This window comes from Aphelocoma coerulescens, chromosome 20 (assembly GCF_041296385.1).
Source record: "Aphelocoma coerulescens isolate FSJ_1873_10779 chromosome 20, UR_Acoe_1.0, whole genome shotgun sequence".
Classification (NCBI taxonomy): Eukaryota; Metazoa; Chordata; class Aves; order Passeriformes; family Corvidae; genus Aphelocoma; species Aphelocoma coerulescens.
In genome coordinates this window covers 10952969-10975560 of record NC_091033.1, presented here as the reverse complement: position 1 = coordinate 10975560, position 22592 = coordinate 10952969, and the positions used below count along the sequence as shown (strand labels likewise).

General features: G+C 46.1%; 1 protein-coding gene across 2 annotated transcripts; it reads right to left on the bottom strand.

The window, feature by feature from the left end:
- Window positions 1-164: 164 nt before the first annotated feature.
- On the bottom strand, window positions 165-20792 carry CABLES2 (Cdk5 and Abl enzyme substrate 2). 2 transcript variants are annotated; one of them, XM_069033828.1, is made up of 10 exons: window positions 20287-20792; window positions 8504-8575; window positions 8219-8311; window positions 7399-7476; window positions 5839-5947; window positions 5121-5286; window positions 4332-4435; window positions 3826-3932; window positions 2360-2564; window positions 165-1911 (listed from the first exon to the last, which is right to left on the bottom strand). In XM_069033828.1, exons 1-10 carry the CDS (start codon window positions 20790-20792, stop codon window positions 1771-1773), a joined length of 1581 nt encoding a protein of 526 aa, XP_068889929.1. In that variant the 3' UTR covers window positions 165-1770. The 2 variants fall into 2 exon arrangements, with proteins under 2 accessions (XP_068889929.1, XP_068889930.1); XM_069033829.1 differs by lacking the exon at window positions 8504-8575.
- Window positions 20793-22592: the final 1800 nt, after the last annotated feature.

The following is a 22592-nucleotide window of genomic DNA, read 5'->3' as shown; positions in this document are numbered from 1 at the left end:
CTAGTAGGCAATTTTTTTAAACCTGTTGGAAGATAATTGGCAAGCTTGCTGTCTAAACTATTAGTTACCATCTCACTTCTGGAGACTGGAAAGTCCTTCTGTGTTAGAGAAATCACAAGCATATTAAATTTTACACAAAGAATTTGAAGCTACATACAGCTGAACACAGTTACAAAAGATTTGATAGTCACTGTAATTATTACATATGAAAAATACACTTTGAGCCCCACTCAAAGAGGAAGGGGCTCCAGTAAAGTTTGCTGCAATTCTAATGAAGCCAAATTAGCTTCAGACAAAACACAGCTGAAGAGCAAAGTTCAGCTTTGGTTTTGGCTACAACCCATATTTAATACAAGGAACAAGAATTTACATAATTTTACATATTAGATAGCGAGTCCCTGACCTCAGCATGAGGTCTGGTAGTTTATGAATCAAACTTAAATTACAACTTTGTCAGTCGAAATAACCAAGTATCAGTTTTGTTCCTTGCAAACGGACCCAGTAACTTGTATCATAATATTGCTTCAGAAAATAAACCCAAGAGCCAATCACAGAAGGTTCCACATACAATCAGGAATTCATTCCCAACCTGGATACTGTAAAAATGAAGGAATAGCCAATGGGCAGAGAAGTTATTGAAGCTCTGTGTATGCACTAGAGCACTGCTGGGCACCAGCCAGGAGTGGCAGCTCAGATGTGCAAGCAATGCCAGTTTTGTGAGGACCATCACAGTGATGCAACGCTTGGAAGAACGGAGAGTAAAAAAAGTAGCATTGTCAATACCGGGCATGCTTTGTTTCATTGGCTTCCTTTGGCAGCAGTAACTCTACTGGCTTCATATTTGCTCAGGTAAGACCATAGAGAATACAGTCATACTACAAAAGGTGCTTATTTCAGGCTACGGAAGAGTGAAATAAATAAAACCCCTAAATGATGCATTTGACAGCAAATTGCTCTTAGTCAAGTGCTCATCTTCCACTCAGGAGTGAATTAGGATGGCAATCACTTCCCAGCTACCTCACTCAACGTGTGGTACTTCGTGATAGGTTTTCAAACCACCTTTCCTTCTTAAGTAAAATGCGTATTTTTAAGGTATTGATAGTAAATAAATTGAAATGGAGTAATTTCAACCTTGCTACTTACAGATTGTAGAATAGATGCCCTGTATAATATTAGTGCAGATATACTGGAATTGTTTTCCTTGTATGCAAGGCCAATGCAGGTAAAGAATAAATGGCTATACAAATTCAGGATTCCCCACTAAATAACAGAACTAACTTAAAAAGCACTGGTACCAGACCAGCCAGTTTTAGGCACATCTTTAAAAAAATAAAGTATGCATTTCATTAATGTAAAAATGTGAGGAGGTTCTTAGAAACATCTGAACTTTATGGTGCACTGGAATGGAAGTTATGTTCCTTCAGTTTCAAGGAATACAATAAAGACTTAAAACAAAAGAAAAAGAACCAATACCATAGTATTCTTCATAGGGAAGAACAGTTTTAGTAAAACCAGGAAGATAAATAAGGAATAATAAGCAGCCATGACAGCTGACTGGCGAATATTTGTGCTTTAAATGTCCGAAAGAAAACAAAAGTTCAATAACTCTTCTCGTACCATCCTCCAGACTTGGCATCTGTGTCCATAGATCTCGACAGTTCCCAACACCCTGCAGCCTTCCCAACTAGCTGGAGCCAGTGGCACCTCCACCAGCAGCATCCCGGGATGTGATCCCAGCACGGCTGGATGCCGGCTGGGATGGAGCTTTGGTTAAGACTGTTGTGTGAGCCGTCTGTAGTGAGGTAAAACTTGGTTTTCAGGGAGATACAGAGCCAGTTCCAAAGCTACAAGGACGGTGAATTCGAAACCGATGAGATCCCTTCTGTTGAATCTGAATCTCTCTTCTAGTTTCTATGACAGTGATAATGAAACAAAACAAAGGAGGGGAGAAAGAATCAGTTAATCCAGGTGATTTCAAGGCATTGTTAGATCAAGTCAGCGATGCATGGCCTGAGCTGCATCTTCAGAATCAAAACGTATTATTGCCAGAGATCAGAGAAGTAAACCAGCTTATCAGCTCAGCTGTGACACCCACACAACAGTTACTGCACCTCAGGCAAACATAAGCAAGTGCAAAAATAACTTTACTGTAGGATCAGTAAGACACTGGCCCGCACCAGGCAGGTAGTTTTAATGAATTAAAAAAATAAAGCAAGGAAGAACCCTAATGAGACAGAAAACTGGCTGAAACAGCTGGTCTTCATGCAAGCACGTGCCACTGAAAATCTTGGCTTTAATCTTTGCCTATGAGCTAGGGAGGAGGTTCTGACAACAGCTGGAACAAGCTCATAGCACTTACATCTATTAGGTGTTTAACTTCGTGTTTCCTGAGGTCACTGCTGATCTTGGCTGCAAGCAGAACGCAAGCACCAGCACACAGTTTGCGGTTCTGTTTGTTGAGTTTGCCTTGGAGGACGAGCTTCTCAAAGTAAACATAAGCCATGGAGACAGTCACCGGCTCCAGACTGCACTCCTCACTCAGGTTTCTCATCTCTCTCTTTAAACTGGGAATAGGAGAAAAGACACCCCCCCAGACATGACAGGTTTTATTGAATGTTGTAGACATACTGCAGCACAGCAACTCAGAGGAGCATACCGGCAAGACTCCTATTCGGAAAACCATGATAAATATTATCCTAGAGTGGAAAAGCCCAGCTGGCAGCAGCAAGCTGGTGCTGATGCACAAACTTGATTTCACCTGGCTGGCAACATTCACTGTGGTAGAACAATTCCTCATCTGCCCATAAACACCAGGGCTCAGCTACCTCACTGACACACAGGCTAATGCTGTAGGATTTCTTCTGAGCTCCCAAACTGGTTTGTGATTCATATCGTAAGAGTGAACCACTCTGACCTACAGAAAACAGCAGCTGCTGCGTAGAGACCTGTCTACTACACACCTTGAGCAAGAGCCAGGTGTGAGGGGGAAGGCAGCCTGCTTTACACACTTCCCACAGCGCCAGCCCTTCACCTCAGCATCACGGCAGGCTGGGACGTGGATGGTTCCTCACAGGGCTGCCATTCAGGCTGCACGATCTCTGCATGAACACACTGCTCTGAACTGCTACAAAGAGGAGCATGCAGGACTCAGGCAGAACAGACTGCCCAAGCAAATCTTCCTCTGGAGCTGAGCTACACCTGGCCCTGGTGACTCAGCAGAATCGTGTTTAAACTGGCTATTTCAGCAGGCTCTGATTGCATTAATCTCCCTGTAACACCAGCAAAGTTACAGTTCTCTGAAGGTGCAACAGTACATCTTGCTGAGGAGTGACCAGATGCATTTACTCAAGGATGAGAAATTCTGTGGGGCCTCCACAAAAAGCTTTTCTTTACCACGTCTTCCCAGATCTAACACTCTTTATCCTACAATCTTGTTAGAGACTGTGGTCATCAGTGAGTCTGGTAATTGAAAGGCAAAAATAGCCAGAGGGCCCAGAAAGCCAATGCAGTTGGAGTGGGACTGCACTGCAGCCAAGCAATCAGGTTACAAGTGTTTGTTTCAAAGCTAATGCTGCTGCGCTGTTAATTGGTTAGTACACCACAGTTGGTGAAACAAAACCCTTTAGGTGGAACTATGAAAACCAACTGTTACCCTTTCTCAGCATCCTAAACATTCCAGTACAGGGCTGTCATCCTACAGTCAGCTCAACTGACAACAGGAGATTAGTGTTTAATCATATATGCTATTAATAGATGTAGGATTTGCTCCATACAAGTGCAGCCTCAGTGTGGATGATGGTCTCGTTATTCGAGCTTATTTCTTACCTCCTAATTTTGCTCAGTGTCAGCTTGATATGAGGAAACTTCTCTCTAAAGGTTTCATTCATATCCTTTTTAAGGTCTGAGGGTTTCACATACTCTATGACTGTAGTCTGAAATGCAAGAAGCAAAATTTATCATTTGTCTTGTTTGTGAACATGACTGACAGCCAAACAAGTCTTCCAAAAACACTAATGCAAAGACAAGCTTGAGTTTTATTATTCACAATTTAACATTTCTGAAATGTCCCAAAGTTGAATCCCAACTACAGACAAAGGCTTAAAAAATAGTAAGCAAATGGTTACAAGAAGTAAATGACAACATGAAGACAGGTGTCAGATTGGCCCTTGACAAGCTCACTGTACAAACTCAATCGCTTATATTTTTCCTGATCAATTATCAGAAAAGCCACAACTTTTTTTTCCTAGAGGACTTTTTCTTCCTCAAGGAAGCTCTTTATAGGAGGATCTGTCAGGGAGTCTCTCCTCTGTACAGGTATGCCAGTCACTCACCATGTAAGAGGCAAAGATGAGAACACGTTTATGTTTCCCACAGGGCCACTGAGGATCATCCAGAAGATTTGGATCATACTCTGCAGCCTCCCCAGCTTCACTTCCTGAGGGAATGAGGAAAGCACATTGGGTCACCAGATAAAGAGCTTTAAATCCCGTTTCCTCTTTAAGAAAGTTTTCAAATAGCAAACATTAAGTGTTGGCAGATCTCACAGTACAAGCAAATTGCAGCTACAGGTACACGTTTGCATTTCATAAATGCACCAGTCAAAAATTAAAACCATTAAATAAACCACACATGCCTGACCATTTTAGATTTAGTACAAACTCAGTTTGCATCTACAAATATACCCAGAAAACAACTGCACAAGACTGAATTCTTTTGCCTATAGTCTAATAAGACAGCAGAGTTGTCAGGTTTGCTCTTTTACACAAGAGGAGGGATTCTTGGCACTAACTCTGGCTTATGCTTTGTTACGGTGCTAGAAGTCAGGGAGAACCACCTGGATCCACGAGCACCAGATGTTTCTCGGTGAGTAATATAAAACATTACATTCCCAAGCAAAAGCTTTGTGCTTCTTGAATGGCATAAACAGAACTAGGCCAGATATATGGAGGATGTAAGGAGTTTGTGGAATCCTCAGTCCTAAGGCTCATCATTAGCACTGCACTGATGAGCTGCAGCACATCCATCCCAATAACACACTGACCACTTGCTGATGTCTCAGATGAATCTCTGCCTTTTCTGCTGTGTGCACGAGTGATGACAGAGCTGGCTCCTGTTCTTACCAAGGTCTGTTCCTGCTGGTATCGTTTTTGCTGTCACAGGTTTGTATCTTGATCCAGGAAGACTCCGGGGAGCACTGGCTCGACAGGGGGGAACAGCACCGTAGGCGTCGGCTTTGCGAACAACCAGAGCATTGGTCGGGTACAAGAATTTTGCATAGGACACAACCTTAAAGAAGACAAAGTTGTAGTAGTTCTGGGGGAAGTTTACTGAAAAGCTTATTTCCAGACATCTAGGATTTTCCAACTCGAGTCCCCTAGAGTTTGGATTTAGGAGTGAGGACCTTGGAACTGTTCAACTGGAGGAAGGGAAAAGTAGGATGAAACATGCATTGTTTCCACAAATTTAAAGTGAAGTGTTGTAGAAGATTTGGTGGGGTGGCAAAGAAAAGGCAAGAATCATAGGAGTAAGATTTTGGCAGCATATAAATTTAACTAAAACAGTATGAATTTCACCCAAATTTCTATCAAAACTTCACTCCCATGTTGCCTCAGAGAGCAAAGTCAAATCAATTCTCCAGAAACAGAGGTAGAAGTGATCACAATCTTCAACCATCTCCTCAGAAGAAGCATTATCACAAGCCACAATTTCAAACTATGGGTCTAAAACTTCCAGTGCTCTGAAAAGCCAAAGCTCTCACATAATGGATAGCAAAGCACTGCATAAATTGATTTGTCCCAGCATGAAATGGTCCCAGGGTGAAAAAATAAATGTCCTTACCTTGCCATCAGCACCCAGCTCTACTCCTTCCAGTCCAAGCACCATCTCAGTAGAGACTGAAACTCCCCCAGAAGGATGTCGCTGCTTCTGTCCTTCCATTTTCAGATCACTAAATGCAGGTAAGAAAGAGCACTATCACAAAATGCAAGCCCAGCTTCCCATGGTAAACACCAGCCAACACCACCAGGTCAGAGTTCTCTTGTGTGGGAACAAGCCAACTCCTCAATGCCACCTCCAGGAGAGCATTAGTTTTTAACTACTCTTTTTAAAATGTAGAGATGCTCATTAACCAAAGAATCAGATTTCATCTCAGTTTAACACAAATCTGTACTAATCTACCTCTCAAAAGTGAACTGTTTTTAATATGGTCTTTGTGCACAAGACCACAGCATTCCCAACCCTCTAATGCTCAAACACCTAACAGCAAACATGATTTACATTAATTATTTTCCAGGATTAGAAACTTGCCTTTCAAGTGCAATTTTCCAACCCCCGTGCACACAAGCTCAAGTTAAGAATGAAGCTGCAGATGTGTGTGTCAGCGATGGCAGCACGTGGCTTTGTCACCAATATTCCAATACAAAAAAACAGTTTTCAGGTGAAGAGCTGCCCTGCCAGCTTGCAAGCAGAACAGCACAGTGCTCAGAACTGCTCTGAAATAGCTCCAGTGACCTTGCTGCCTTTCTATTATGTGGGAGAATATTTTCCCATCAACTATTTTTATGGCATGTATTTGCATACAATACAATTCCCACCACTAAGCATCCGCTTCCTTTGTCCATAAGTTACGGACAGGACAGAAGTGACAACACAATTGTTTTGCCAGAACAGAATCAGTGTTTTCTATAGTATATTTGTAGATAACAGACCTTCACAGAATGGACTTAAACTTCACAAGGACTGAGGAAAGATGCAGGGAAGTCCAGTTTGCAGGTTTTGTTTCTCATAAATGAGCATACAGACAGTTGTAGACAAAAAATGTAGTCCAAACACTAAAAGCAGTTTGAATCAGTCCAAACTGTTTCTGCTTCTCTTAGGCTGCAAATAGTGACATTCATGGCTTAAAGCTGAGAAACAGAAGAGCATCTTAAACTTATTTAGGTGTAAATTCAATATAAAACCTTGAGGATTTCCAGTGAAGGCAGCAGCACCCTTCCCTGAAACTCCCTGTGCTTTTTTTGCTGACACCACTGTTTGTGGCACTAAAGGCAGCACATTTCTGACCACTTTAGGAATACAGAAAACCTACACAGCAGCAAATCACATTACCTGTTCAAAGTTGATTTCAGAGATTTCACAGGACTGGAGTGCTTTAAAATGTGAGTAAACACTGGAAGAAAAGTCTTCCTTTTCTACTATTTTTCTCTTGAATGAACACTTTGACACTGTGGTGGTGTCTGGTTTTACTGCTCTGATAGCAAGCTCTTGTCCTTATACATGAATGGCAGGTTAAATAGATTCACTTGCTTAAAACAAGAGACCTACACCAACCACACTCATTTCAAAAGATCTTTTGAAACAACAGAGCAGACATTTCACAAAGCAGTTGAAGAGACTCACCTGATCCGTAACCCCTCCCCGTAAGGTAGGATAGAGAACGCCACACACAGTGTTCGTTTAGCACAGATTAACACTATCCTGCAAGCAGATGGAGAAAGACCAGGATATGAATTAAGATCCAGAAGTCACAAAGCAGCTTTTTATGGGATATTCAGACAAGGCTTTTCTTATCTTGCTCTGCAAGTCATACAGATACTGCTATGGATTTAATGTTTTCAGAAAGCAGCAGAAGAGCAGAGGTTTCACACTGGCCCTGCAGGTCCTTGGGGCTCTCTATAAAACCTCAGCTTCAGGACCTACCATCACATTGGGAGCTTGTCAAAGGAGATCCTAGCCTTTAAATATATATCTATATTTATGTAATTTTTATATAAACCTTGTGAAAAGATGTAGATAATATTCTACATTTAGATGAAACCTCACACTTCTATTAATAATAAACAAATGCAGCCTCCCCTTTCTCTTCTGCTCAGCAACCATGAGCCAAGAATTTGGCTAAACCAAGTCATTCTCCTTAAATCCTCCTCAGCTCTGACCTCTCTGTGTGCCAGAGATAAGGAAAGTGAGAGAAACAAGAAAAGTGAGAGAAGGAGAGAGAGAATGACAACCTCTTCAGAGTAGGGTGGCAGAATCATGAATGTATTGCTGCAAATGTAGCAGGTATGAGCACTACTGCCTGTGATAGAAGTCTGGATTAAACTAACACAGCCCCAGGGGCATCCCCTAATTCCCACTGGTGTTAAAGGTCTTACTGCATGGAACTGGAGGCTGCTTCCTACTGCACACAAGTACAGGGGGAACCTCAATCTCCACACGTTACCTGCTGTTCTTGGTGTCATACTGCCTCATGTTCTTGATGAAGTGCATCTTCTTCAAACTTTTGTGTCTTGGAGACCCAGATACATGCTTGGTTCTGCAATGATAAAAAGAAAAACAAACAAAAACCCCAAATCTGTTAAGTGTTCTGTGAAAAATTCATGCCAGTAGTATGATCAGATGGCAGCACTAGCATGCAGGACCTCAGATATTGGCGTGGAAGAGGGTGGAGGGAGGAAAGGACTGCATGCAACGAGTTGAGGTTAATGCTGCTTTTGAAAACAAGTACCTTCGTACACTGGCATATTCCACTATGTCTTCTAAAAAGTCTAGAGAGCAGCGCTGGGAGATAAAACGCCTTCTGCAAAATGTACAACACCACGAAGAGTGAACAGCATTAGTTCATGGCCTCCGAGTTTATGAACTGCAACAGATCTATGAGCTCTTAGAAAACATGGCAGGTTTTCCTGACTTTTGGTTTTTTGCAAGAGTGCTTAACTAAGAGTTTAAAATTCCTAAAAAGGCCAGGAACTTGTCTCCCCCTCTAGGACCCTTGAAATGCGTATTTATACCAACTTCATCAAGACCACTCACTATCTGCCACACAGAAGAATGCCTACCTGTAAGTTAAATGCCTAAGAAGCTTCCAAATACTCATTTAAAATCTGACAAGAATGTCACAAAAAGATCCCCCCATCAAGGCAGGGGAGTAAATCATTTTATATCAATTTAAGTTCAGATACAGGTATATCTGTATGATGACCAAACATCTGCATGCATTCTCCATTCAGAACAGCTGTCTCCAGCTGCAGGAGTCAGCAGACTGAGAGTCTGTGACTGCAGCTCAATAAAACTGACAGATCTCTCTGAGAAACAATAGAGAGGGTTATTAGAGGAAGCAAAACGTATGTGGCACCCATGTGAAGTCCCAGAATGGAAGATGCAAGAATAATAGTACGACTCATGTGAGTTAGTGTAACAGTAATAGGATATTACGTTCAAGCAAAAAAAAATAGACTTTGCCAAAGTAAGATACATTACTATTGTCCAAGTCAAGTCTTTGTTTGTTGGTGAAGATTTACAAATGAATTGTGCAGCTCTGACTGCAATTTCCATAGGAACAATGCACTCCACCAGCAAAACACTGACACTACAACTATCAGAGTCCACATTTTCTGCCTTTGTTTAAGCATGCATTGTGCTACACTTTTAGCACAAGCCATGTGTGTTCAAGCCCAAGGTTTTCTTCCTAAGTGACATAGGGATTCAGTTAATGGGCAATGCTGCCATGGAAATCAATGTAGAAGCAGCACACAAGACAAAAGTTGCAGGACTCTGGTTTGACAAGACCAGCTTCTGGCAAGAAAAATAGAAATCAAACTGCAGCAGAGCAGAGCATCAGCTGCACCGTTCAGGCACTCAAAAGGAAGTAAAGCCCAGAACTCAAACAGGTAGGAGGATGAAAAATTACTGTCCCTTTCTGCAAACACAAGGGAAGCAAACCCTCCCACAGGACTAACACCTTCAGTATTGCTAGAGATTGCCTCCTACAAATCCACAGGCATTAAGGTGCAACTGGAGAACATTCCTGGCACAACTCCAACACCCTCCACCAGCACTTCAGTTTTAAAATTATTACTGGTTTGCTGCTTTTCAGCAAGAATGGCACAGGAATGTTTAACACTTTCAGATATACATGGTTCTCCGGTCTAATCTGGCATCTAAAATGCAATAAAAAAACACCCTTCATTAAAGGAGGAGGTGACTGCAGACCTCCTGGCTCTAATGCACTTACTAACATCCACGGACTTCCTCCCCTCCCAGGGGAGACCTGGCTGGATGGAGACAGAAAGACGCTGTGTATGGCAAGCAAAGGAAAAACACAGCTAATGCCAGTGGGCACTGGTACAAAAAAAGCACATAGTTCTGTAAAAGGATGCTGGGGTGAGTAACAGGATGGATTGAGAGAGCCATGGCTAGACCCTCACTCCTGACTCCACGGTAGAGACTCATCCAGGGTGTTACACTTTCTGAATATCCCCTTGTTTTCTCAGTAACAGGGACAAGAGTGACAAACACCTGAACTGAGAGCAGATCTGGAAGTAAAACCCTGCTGCAGTGAAGGGAAGATCCCACCCCTTGACTCAGAACCACAATGACTCATCCCCACTCTGCCAACAGGAAACTTCATTTTTAGCTGCACTCGTAAATAATTTCTGCCCTCAGCGAAGCTGTCACCTTGGAGGAATCCCTGACGCCGAGCCAGACACTCTCCCTCAAATCTCAAAACAGGGTGTATGTAAAGAATTATCACTAATCCAGAGTACCTGAAACAGTTTGTAGGCCCAAGCCAACATTTGGGCCTACAAACCTCACCACAGTCCAAGAGACTCACTGGTGCAGTACTTGGAGAATGCAGCAAAATTTGACACTTTTTGAGTAACCTGCACTTATATATATGCACACACACACACACACACACACACACACTCACACAGATATGTATTTGCTTTAGTTTGAGTGCTCTTCTCATGCAGCCGACTCACACTTGCACAACAGGCTGCATAGGGTCACTCCAGTGACTGCTAACTTTGATGACAAAGAAAGTCAAGTCACCTATCCTGTGCTAAGCAGCTTCACCTAGGATAACACTTCTTGCTATGGTCCACAGAATCAGAAGGATTTTAAGGAGTTTACACAGTGTGTTAGTTGCTGAAAGCAACCTAGATCCTAGGAATACCAACATCTCTACATGAGGTGTGAGTTACCTCATGCACACCCTTACCCATGTGTGACCTGACAATTAAAAATTGAAATATCCAATATTAAAATGTTTATGGGTTCCATGGAGCAGGCTGTAATTCCAACAGAAAGTTCAAACATGCCTCTTTGCCAGCACCAGCCATTGCCCTGACAAGCTACAGAGCGTTTGGGTGCTTGTATGTCCCTGACCAGGAGCTCATTTTTGGGTGCTTTCCAGCCTTTTATTTCAAAAACCAATAAAGACCAAAGCAGAACACTCCCAGACCATTAAAAACAGCAACTGTGTTTACAGAGCCAGAACAGCACTGGAGGGGACCCACCAAGAGTGAAAACACACACAGCACATGCCCAGAGATAAGGGGCTATCATGTAGAGGAATTCTGAATTACGCCTTGGCTCGTTATCTCCATGTGCACACACGGGCTCACACAATCCAACACCGCTGCCAAATCCCTGACAAACTAAACATGCACTTAAAGCCCACAAAAATCCCTTGTGTTCAGAAAAAACCCCAACAAATTATCTTCAGAGCTACATTTTGACTCCTGTCCTGGGATGCAGTAGCCAGCCCATACATTTATCCTTTCTGATGGATCTCCCACTGAGGAAACCCAATTTTTGAGTGCTTCCAGCTTCAGAGCTGTCCTCTTCTGGTCCTGCCAGAGTCCCACTGAAACTCTCTGCAGAGGGTGGACAGTGGACAAGCAGCAGTAGGCTCGCCAGCCCCGAGGTTGACACAGCTCTTAAGTGTTCCCAGCAGGACAGGACACAGCTAAGAGCAATCTATCTATAGCTCTGGTAATCCCTACATGTCCTGTCTTTTGAAAGGAAAGGAGAAAGCTGGTTAAGTCACTGCTCCAAGATTAAAGAACACTGACCTTTCTGATGTCTTGCCAAGAGTGTTTTCCCCCTCCCCACCCACACTGGGCTACCTGCACACACCCAGGAGGACAAGGGTAAAGCTTTGGGATGCTGCTGCAGCTGGAAGTGTGCAAGTCGACCATTCTTTAGCAGGTACTGAATGCAAGAGATGCTGACCCTGTGCTGTCAGATGTGGCTTCAGGCACAGACAAGCCTTGTCCACTCCTGCTCCTGGGCCACTCACAGTCCTCCTTTAGGCACCCATGACCACACTGCACTTGCAGGTTCTGCAACACACAGCCCTCACATATCTCATTTTAACCCTTTAATGTTGGGCCTTAACCCCCAACACCGGGCCTGACAGTGGCCAATGGTCTTTCTTAAGCCTGCACGCAGCTGCCATTTGGCCACTTTGAAGCTTCTCTCCATTTTGTCATTCTGGTTCCTGCATTTCTGCCACAGCCAGTGAACAGACCAGCTGGCCTCCTGAAGGGAGAAATTGGAAATTTCTAACATCTGTGATTCTCCCCCATGCTGATTAACCCCATCCCTCTCAGGGACAGGGCTGCACTCTGAGCCCCCCACACAGCCAGAGTTCAACCAACATTCAGCTGTTCCCACCAACACAGCACCCCGAGTTCATTTATGCTGTGATCTCTTATCCTCATCACTTCCAGGACCACCAAGCCCCGTGACAGCAGCGTTCAAAGATGTGCCAAAGCTGGACATGGCCTGAGCCCTCCTCCAAGGGGCCCAGCAGTGTGGATTTGTTTCCAATGGAGCTGCATCCACAGCCCTGCTGATGCTGCATGCACACACAGACACACACCCCGGGCACTGGGCTAAAATTAGCAGCAGGGCTGATATCCTCTGTTGCTCTTTAGCCATCCGTACTGCTAATAGATGAGTGGAATGGGGGAGGTCAAGGACTTTTAATTACTGTGTAAAATTAGGGCCTAATAGAATTTGGCTGCCTATTTCTCGCTTGAGTTTTATTTTAATATGATGCCCCTTTGTAATGTCCCTTACAGGCCTCAGTATGATCACATCTGTCAAGAGGCTGAGTTATTAATACAAGGACAAAAAAATCATTTATTGGTTTTGGGAAGTACTGTCTTAGAAACAACTGTCAAAGGTAATTTGCAAAAGAAATCCAGATCCCAAATCCTGTTTGCAATAGGAAGACACACCTGTCAGCTTTGTTTTTCCAAGACATATTTTGAAGATTAAGTTGTATTGTTTTCATTCCTTACAGGCAAGACAACAAAAAGATACTAACTGTGCTTGGGCTTCACTAGGTAAAATACAGGCATTGGGGGATTAAGAAAGATTAAGAAAGCTACTCCTGGGTTTTAGGCTTACTTTTTAGCAGCTGCTATTTCTTCTGCAGCCCAGGAGACATTCACTGATTTCAGGCTTGCATCCCAGAGTGTGTGAGTGGGAGCATCCCTGTTCTGCTATCAGTGCCCTGTGCCTCACCACCCTCGGCGCTCACACTAATGAGTTTCCTGCTCAAAAGCAGATTGAGTACAGCTCACTGGTAGCAACAAGTTCTCAGTAATTAAAGCCAAAAGAAGCCAGAGTCTGCATTTACACTGAATCACATCAAAACCATGTCTTTGGTAAAACAAATGACTTCACAAAGGACCTGTGCCATGAAGTGTCCAGCACCGAGCCGGCCATTTTCATGGGTGGATGGTTTCAGCTCAGATGGTCCTTGAGAGGCAGAAAAGAAAGACACTTTGCATCACCAACAGTAAGTGCACAGCTCAGTGCTCCTTCTTCACAAAGTCAGCTACTCATTGTTTTATGGCACCACAAATGTGCATTTGGATTGCAGGCCACCATCCCAGGAGCTCTTTCTGACATTTGTTTAAGTATCAGACTGCCAGAGAATAAATACAAGTCTCACAGCAGGGCTAGTTTAACTTATTCTTTCAGTAATCGTCATTTTAAAGGGTAAGCTGAAATCAGCCATGTGAGCATGAAAAGTACTTTCAGGCTACAGAGCAGGTGCCTCTGTGAGAGCCCAGGATGAGGGAGGAGGCCTAATTCCTCCACCTTTGTGTTCCTACTCAAGGCTTGTTTGCAAAACTGTAAGGGCACCAGGGGCTTTCCTGCTGGTCCCAAACAGCCAGGAGAAAATCCTGCACTCCTCCAACAGCACTAAAACCACATGCAAGGGAAGAATGTGTCACACAGCCTATGGAACAGATGAGAATGAACAGAAATGAAGTGTAATTTGAATGAAGGTGGAGGCCGAGTAAGTGGGAAGCTCACTAAACCTGGAGAGTTTTAAATACTAACAAGGAATGAAATTAGATAATCTTCACAGCAGCTGCTACTTCGTTGCTGATTCACAACCACATATGATTAAGACCTAATAGAGAATGAGCTTTATATTCATTGAGTTTCATAAATCACATTGTTTTGGTGCTCAGTGTGTTTAGGCAATGCAAGGAGAAAATAATGCCTTCCAGTAAGTATTGTGAAAGCCCAGCTGTTGCGACAGAACTACCAAACCAGATGTAAGGTTTCCTGTGCCCACGGCCCTCTCCTAAAGCTCATTCCTGAAATCCCTGCTGCTTCTCACAAAGCAGACTAGATGTGCTGGCCAAGACACCACCAGCATTTCTCCAAATTTCTCCCAGTTTCTGGAGGTGTTCCTAGCTCACCAACCTGGTTGCCTCCTGTGCTTTGTGCTCTGCTTACTCAGCACTGAACTGCTGACCAAAACAGGCACGTGAAATGCAAAGTGCGTCCTTGATGACACTGTGGGCATTATGCTAGAAATATTCATGCACTTCACTGAGAGATGATGCTGTCATTTCATCATGTGCCTTGCTAAATAAAAGCCTTCAGCACAATAAACTCCCGAGCTAAAAAAAAAAAAAATAGGAAGAAGAAAAAAGGAAAGAAAAAGAGAAGCTTTTAACTGGAAAGGAGAAAATTAAAATAGGTGACTGGAGGAAACTCAGTCAAAGCAAGTTTAGAGAGGTCCCACAGTGTTTTCATGGGCACCTGGTTTTTCCCATTCCATCAGTCATCCCCTTCTACCCACAGTCAAGAGGCTGTAGCTTCACCAGGGCAAAATGTTATGCTTAAATTGCAGCAACCACAACAGAGCAAGGGCAAATCTGTCCATGCTGTTGAACAAGCACCCCTGACCAGCAGCAGTTCAGCCCATGCTGTGGGGACTCCAAAATGAACCAGGTGCCCAGCTCTGAGGCAGGTCTGCAGCTTGGGTACCACCACCTGAGCAAGAGCTGGCAGGATCACAGCCTCAGCTGTGGGGTCAGCTGACAGCAAGCTTTGAGTTTTAAGGACATAGTATGTCTTGTGAAACAGAGGGCCAGCTGAAGGTTCTTCATTTAACACCTTTTCAGGGAATAGGTGAATTCCAGTTACAGTAGGTTAAATACACAACAGCTGTAAACCAAAGGTTAGGCGTTTGGAGCTCTGTCTGAAGAACTGGGTTGACTGAGTGGCTTTAGCTGAGCACCCTCCATTTGCAGTCACCTGCTCTATCAACAATACTTTGTGCTCATTAAAAAGCCCACATTTCATTGTGCATTTTTAAAACTCCAACTACAGAGCCAGAAACCTTCAGAACAACCTTCAAAAGGCGGCTCAGAAATATCTTCAAGCTCGCTCAGCCTGACAACCTCACAGCTTTAACTCATTGACAGATGGAAAACAGGAGAACACAGGATTCAATATGCTATATATAACTAAATAATTACTTTTAATATACTATACTGTAACACTCCTACAGGACTTGCTCACTGGAGGTCTGAATGGGATCCCCAAAATTAAGTTATTCTGGTTTTTATATACATAATTTAGTTGCATTTTCCTTCTTGGCTGATGAGTCCTTGACTTGAAGCAAGGTAACATCATTCTGACCACCCTCATCACCTCCTGTGGAGAGGAGCTGTGAGCTGGAAGCAAGGAAAACATAGAAACGGCGCTTCCAAAGCATCGCAAACCCCACAGCATCCCAAAACCCACTGCCAGGCCTCCTGCACAATCACTTTGAAAAGCTGTAGAATCCATCCACAGGTAAAATCAGCTGCAAGTACAGTTAATTGTGCACAGACTACTCCTGTGTGGAGAGCAAAGGTACTTTAAAGCCTCTGGACTGTGTAAATTGAAGAGGTCAAATAACCTTGGTGTTGGAAGTGTCTCAGATTGCCTGACCCAGACCCATTCACAGGGGTGCACAGGATACAAGGATGTGGATGTTCTGATCTCCAAGTTTCCTGCCAGGCATACAACTTATTTCTTCTGCTTAATATACCTGGCTGGGAATGTCTACAGGCAGCTATAAAACACTTAATACTGGGCACATGCAATTCACCTGCAGTCGAGAATATGAGAGAAATCTGCTGAAGCAACCTGGGGAGGAGACTGCAGCCTTAACACTTCAGCTGACTTTTAAATGAAGTTCAGGTTTAGAATATGTTCATTTTCAGCCCCCAGCAGCACATCCCAGCCTACTGTTCACCTCTGAAAAGTCAAAGCTTGCCAGGTCTGACAGAACTTGCTGCTTCCTAAAAAGCACCATGTGCCCATCTTATTCCAAATTAGGCTCAAAATTTAAACTAAGACTTTTTATTTCGTCCATCTCAACAAAATTTGTTTATTAGCAGGGAGGTTTTTATAAAAATATTTATATTTCTTGAAGTGACAACAGCAGCTAAGATGACAGTAGAACAGAACAACACATTAACCACCATAAAATCCTGACCAAGCATTTCTGCTCTTCCACCCACAGAACTAATCTGATCACACCTATGTCAGCAATCTGGCATTCAATTAACACTTAAAAGCAGAGTAGGTCCAAAGTGTTGCTGTTATCAACAACTGTTTAAACTCCCACTTTCAAAATGACCTAAATTTGCTGATAAATCAGAAATGACTGAGCTATCACAAACACTCAGCTCAGCTCCTTGACCACTGAACTCCAAGGACATTAAAGCATCAGTCACAAATAATTTAGTCTCTGTGTTTATTCTTAGGCCCAGAAAAATGCAGCAAATTGTGGCAAAACCAGCTGCTTTACATTACGCTATAATGAAACCTCAGAAGCACAACAAGCATTGACATTCAGGGCTGTTGTTTCCATTTTTCATGCTTTCATAACCTGGCTATTTCCAGGGCTCTCTGCTATCTGTGTTTCCCCAGAAAGCTCTGCCAGTTTCAGACCCAGCTGCAGAAATTCATTAAAAATCTGTGAATGCTGATTTGTTCCCTGTTTGCTGCCTCCCTCCCCTGCTTTTTGTGAGGCTTGTTCTTTGAAAGAACAAAAGAACAGAGCAAGATGGAAAAGGAGAAGGGAAGAAAGATGGCAAGCAGATCAGGTCAGGCAAGCTGGTATAACACAGCATTGTAATTTAAGATCCTGTAAGCAGAAGATTCCTTAGGAAAATGGAAGTGGAAGGTAAAAGTCATTAAGTTTATAATGCTCAGCCAGCAGCACAATGAAACTGAGCATCCAGATTTGAATGGTACCTCCTCTGCTAAGCTTCCATCCTAAAGGACCTGACAGCTATGGAGGAACTCCAGGGAACACCAGGTTACATCAGGTGAGCAGATCTCTCGCTCCCTGGGCTGTACTGCACATGCTCCTGTTGCCAATAACTAACCCCCAACTCGAGCAGAGATGCCACCACGCCCTGCCCTGAGCCACACTGGCCGGTCTCATCAGCTTCTTGCAACCTCTCAATCAAGTCAAACAAGACCAAGTTTTGTAATAAAACTCTGCCCAATGATACTGTCAGTAGATAGAGATAGAGATACTGATAGTAGAGTGATATCTCCATGGATCAGGGCAAGCCCCAGCATGATGAAATCCCCAGCTATGGCACAAGACTGGTCAGTGAACACAGAGTGAGTCTGGAGATCCTGCAGCCAGTGCTCCTGGTGCCTTTAAGGGATGCTCCACTGAGGAAAATTCAAAGCAAATTTTGCCAGTGACTCAGAAAGGACTCTGAAGAGAACAGCTGCCTAAAAGTGGGCACCAAGGATTAAAAGTCCAGGATGGCAGTGCAGATTCCACCTCCCCCTTCCCTCCACCAACTTCACTCGCCTGTACCTCTGCACGATGCAGGCAGTTAATGATCTGGAATAGCAACATCACTGTATGGCAAAACAATTCTCAGATTCCCAAGTCCCAATAAAAGAAGATTCATTTTGTAATTGTTGATTTCGGAACCTCATTGTGCAAACACCTTGCCCAACACAGAAGGGGAAGGAGTAAATGCACCACTGTCCTGAAGGACATTCCTTCTGTGATTCCCTGAATCATTCCTCATGTATTTGCAACAAGAAGAGATGTCTCTGCTCAGTGGGGACGGAGAGATATTCTGTCACAGACCAAAGGAGAAAACCATCCAGTGAAAAATAAAGTGCTAAGTCCCTCATCTTGTAAGTTGACAGTGAAATTGCAATTGTCCATTTCACCCACTCCCGTGCCCAGTGTGACTGGGATGAGGTGCATTGGCTCCAACACATCCCCACAGGCAGCACAAAACTGTCCTTTTGTCAGAAGACGTGTGGATCTGTGTAAAGATGTGGATCTTCCGTCTGATGGTTTCAACAGATGCTCTTTTTCTTTCAAGATGAAAACCAGATGAACTCTCACTCCAAATCACCCTCAAAAGTAGTACGCAAACTGATCAATACAATATACCCTTCCAGCCAACTCTTCCAAGCAAAAAAATCATGGTTTGTTTTGTCATTACTCAGACGGAAGCCTTTTGATTCCCTTGATTGCCCCTCGCACTTCTCTCTACCTTTTATTTCTGATTCATCATTCTTTTCAGCCAGACTGATGAGAATTACTGTAGTGGAACACCTCAAACCTGATGCCAAAGAAAGAAGCAGGAAGGACATCAAATGAGAAGATCCTAGGAATATTTTCTTAGTGTCCTATTGACTTGGCATGGGAAGGGGAAGAATCATTGCTCCAGAACTCTGTACGCACAGGCACAATGAAGGCCACATCCACAAAGTGAACTGTGCTTAAAAACTCTTGATGCAAAACTTGCCCTCGAGAGCTCTGCCTATTAATATTAAATCAGTGAAATTAAACCACACAGCACCTCCTGTGCTGGCTTTTGTGGAGCAGGAGTGCTGGGAAGGAACTGTTCCACAGCAACACCCTCAGTCCAGGCTTTCCTCCTCAACAAGCGGCACACAACAGCACAATCTGTGCATACAGGGCAGCCAGCTGGCAGCCCCAGCTTCAATTTCTCCAACAAACAAGGAGGGAAAGGTGTGTTCCATGACAAGAAAAGCAATGAGTGGTAAGTAACAGTTCAAGAAGGAAAACAGCCCAGGAGGGATAACGCATGAGGACCCCCACATTACTGACAAACACCTATTTCTCTTCAAATTCACCTGAACCCCCAAGCTGGGGATACACAGGACATCTCCACTGTGAGATGCACACTGAAAGAAAATACCCATCAACTGCATTAGCAAACTCCCCAGCTTTGAAACACTGACAACATCTCTGTTTCAGCTCACTAACAAAGCTCTCGAAGCCACTGTAAAGACCACAGAGACTTAAAGCCTTTGATACTGCTGCCTATCTGCAGGCTCAGAGGGCCAGCTCACTTTACAGAGCTGTTTATGCAAGAAACGGCCTGAAAAGAGTTCTTTCAGAGCTCAAATCCCCAAGATCTGAGCAAGAGCCTGTCTTCCAGTCGATTAGAAAACCAACACTTTCAGCCTGACAGAAGTCCCTTGGAAATGCAACGGTAATCCTACTCTAAAGGCCAGAGCATCCTCTCCCGAGGCTGATTCCAAGTTCCCTGTGCACAAGCATTCATTAATACACAATTGCAGAGACAAGCAGCAGAGAGCAGGAGAAGGAACAACACCAGCAGTGTGGCCGCTGCACGGAGGAAGCGTCCTGCCCAGCAGTGACCCTGTCAGCTTCATCGGGAAACACAGAAATGCAGAAACTGGGCTGGGGAAAAGCAGGAGGCAGGATTCAGGGTACCGCAGACCTGCAGACAGAGCCTCAGCGAGCGATCCCCTCCGCAGATCCCCGTCATCCGCCGCTGCGCGGGCCGGGGCATCCTCCGCGTCCCCGGGCCCGAGCGGCGCTGCCGAGGCGGCGGCGGCAGCGGGGCCGGGCGTGCAGCGCTCCCCGGCCGGATCCCCGCGCACCTCTGGCCGGGCCGCTGGGGCAGGTGCTCCCTTCCCTCCCGGGGCCACCGCGGGGCCGGCGCCGCCTCCCACGGCCGCTCTCCCCGGGGGCGCCCGTTTCCCATGCCCCGCTCCCCCCTCCCGGAGCCCCCGGCCGGCCGAAGGCCCTGGGAAAGTCCGGCTCTTCCCAGGGCCGTGGGGGGTCCCGGCGCTTCCCACGCCCCGCGGGGTCAGCGCGACGGGGGCGGGGGTGTAGGCTGGCCCGGCGAGCCCCGTCCCCTCACTCACCTCTGCCGCTGCGCCTCCAGCGCGAAGCCGCCGCCCGCCGCGCTCTGCGTGGGGCTCAGGAGCCCCGGGGCGCCCGGCTTGGGGGCCGCCAGCATCCCCGGCAGGGCGGGCGGGGCCGGGGGCGGCGGGCACAGCGGGCCGCCCAGCAGCAGCTGCGGCAGGAAGATGCCCCCACGGGTGGGGTCCGCATCCCCCTTGGCTCCGGCGGCGGCGAGCGCGGGCACGCCGGGCAGCAGCAGGGCGGGCGGCGGCTGGCATACGGGCGGCGGGGGCAGCAGGCGCGGGGGGGCTCCGGCCGGCTCCGCCGCCGCCTCCTCCCCGTCACCCGGGCCAGCGGGCAGCGGCGGCTTCTCGGCAGGCGGACAGGGCGGACGCCCGTCCAGGGAGATGTTGTTGAGGAAGAAAAGGGCGGCCTGCCGCCGCCGAGAGTCGCCCCGCTTGCGCGGCGGCGGCTGCTCGCGGGGCGGGCGGGGAGGCGGGGAGCCGCACGCCGTGGCCGCGGCCATTCTCCGAATGAGCCGCGGCCGCCCGGGCGGGGCGCCTGGAGCGCAGCGCGGCCGGCGGCTCGCGCGCCCATTGGCTGCGTCGCGCCTGCATGCAAATGAACCCGGCGGCGGCCCCGCGGCCATTGGCTGCTCGCGCGTGGCCCCGCCCCCGGCCCGCCGGCCCGCGGGGCCGTGCCGGGTCCTGGCGCCGCCGGCGGGGGCAGCGCCGGGAGCCCCGCGGGGACGGGGCGGGGCGGGGCGGCCCCGGCACCCCCGGGACCCTCCCCGGCCTCTCCCTTTCCTCCCTGGGCTACTTCCCTACCGCAATCACGAGCCCACCGTGTCCCCGCACGACCACGCACCGTGTCCGTTTGTGTGAGTTTTTAAAAACTTCTCCTCCCTCCTCCCCTCACCTCCCCACCCGAACCATAGTAACACTAGTGGCCGCCTGTTCCCAAGAGGTCCTGGCCTTCCTGCAGGCAGGAGGACACATCTGCTAAACCCATCGCAGGCGTTGGTGCACGTCAAAGCACCGCTCCTATAAAAGCGGATGAAGGTCGTCGATCCTGTTGCTCTATCCCAGCGGCCTGCGACCCGACCCCTCTGGCTTGCAGGGCTGAAGTGGACCCCAGTCCGCCGACCCCGAGGGCGCAGACCCCCGTTCACAGCCCTGAGACTCACCAGCAGCCCTGAAACCCGTGCGGACGGATGGATCCCCACGCTTCCAGCTCCTGAAGCAAAGCCAAGGCAGTGCTGATCCTGGGCCGTATATGGGCAAGGCAGACCCGAGGCTGGGAGGACATAAAATTAATATTTATCTCTACGAAGTGACTCAAGGCATCTCTGCACAATACGTTGCTTCCCGGCCTGGTGTGTTTATACTGCACGGGATAAACATTCCCCTCAGGCACTTGAACCTGTGTCTGTCACATCCCGGGATGATGCTCTGACCACCTGCCAGGACAGAAAGCTCTGCCCTTTCCTTTCCTCAGAGGATGCTGATGTGCACTGACAGTGTCCATGCCATTGGGCCTCGAAGGGGAGGTTTGGGAGCTGTGCTGGGCGTGATGAAGCCTTTGGAGCTGAGAACAGCAGTGTGTGGGTGCTGGTGGCCTCTGTGTTCCTCTGAAACCGAAATGAAGACTTCCCATGCTTCCCACCTCTCATGCCCTGAAGCAGCTTGTAGCTCCCAAGCAGGATTTTGCCCACACAGTACATATCTTAAAGTACAGACCACATTTGCCATTTGAGAGGTTTGCAAATAAAAGTTGCAATTACTGTATTGCAACACTGGACCCTTAGGGTGGTGAATTCTTTTGCCAAATAGGCTTAAAGAGCCACATGACGACTCTTAATATTGCTTGCAGTCTACACCAGCAACCAAACTGATATCTGATGATATGGCCTGAAGTACGGGCACTGAGTAGAAGATAGGTTTTGAAACTGTCCTATAAAACACATAGAGGTTCTATGTCTTTTCATATAGCTGTTTCATAAGATCCTTTTTTGTATGCTGTTGCAAGTGGGCCATCAACATGTCTTATAGTATTAGTAGCATATAACAATAATAATAATAATAATAATAATAATAATAATAATAATAATAATAACAGGATTAAGATAGGAGACGTAAGACAATGTTTTCTTGCAGGCTTCCATTAAAAATCCTTCAGTGAAATACAAACTCTGCCCTTAAAATCCCAAGAACATGCTCAGCATCTTATACTATTCAATATAGGTCAGATTTTGAGCCTAAATTATTTGGCAGAACCATTTCATATCACAGCTGTGGAAAAAATACTTTGGGATAAAAAGGAATTA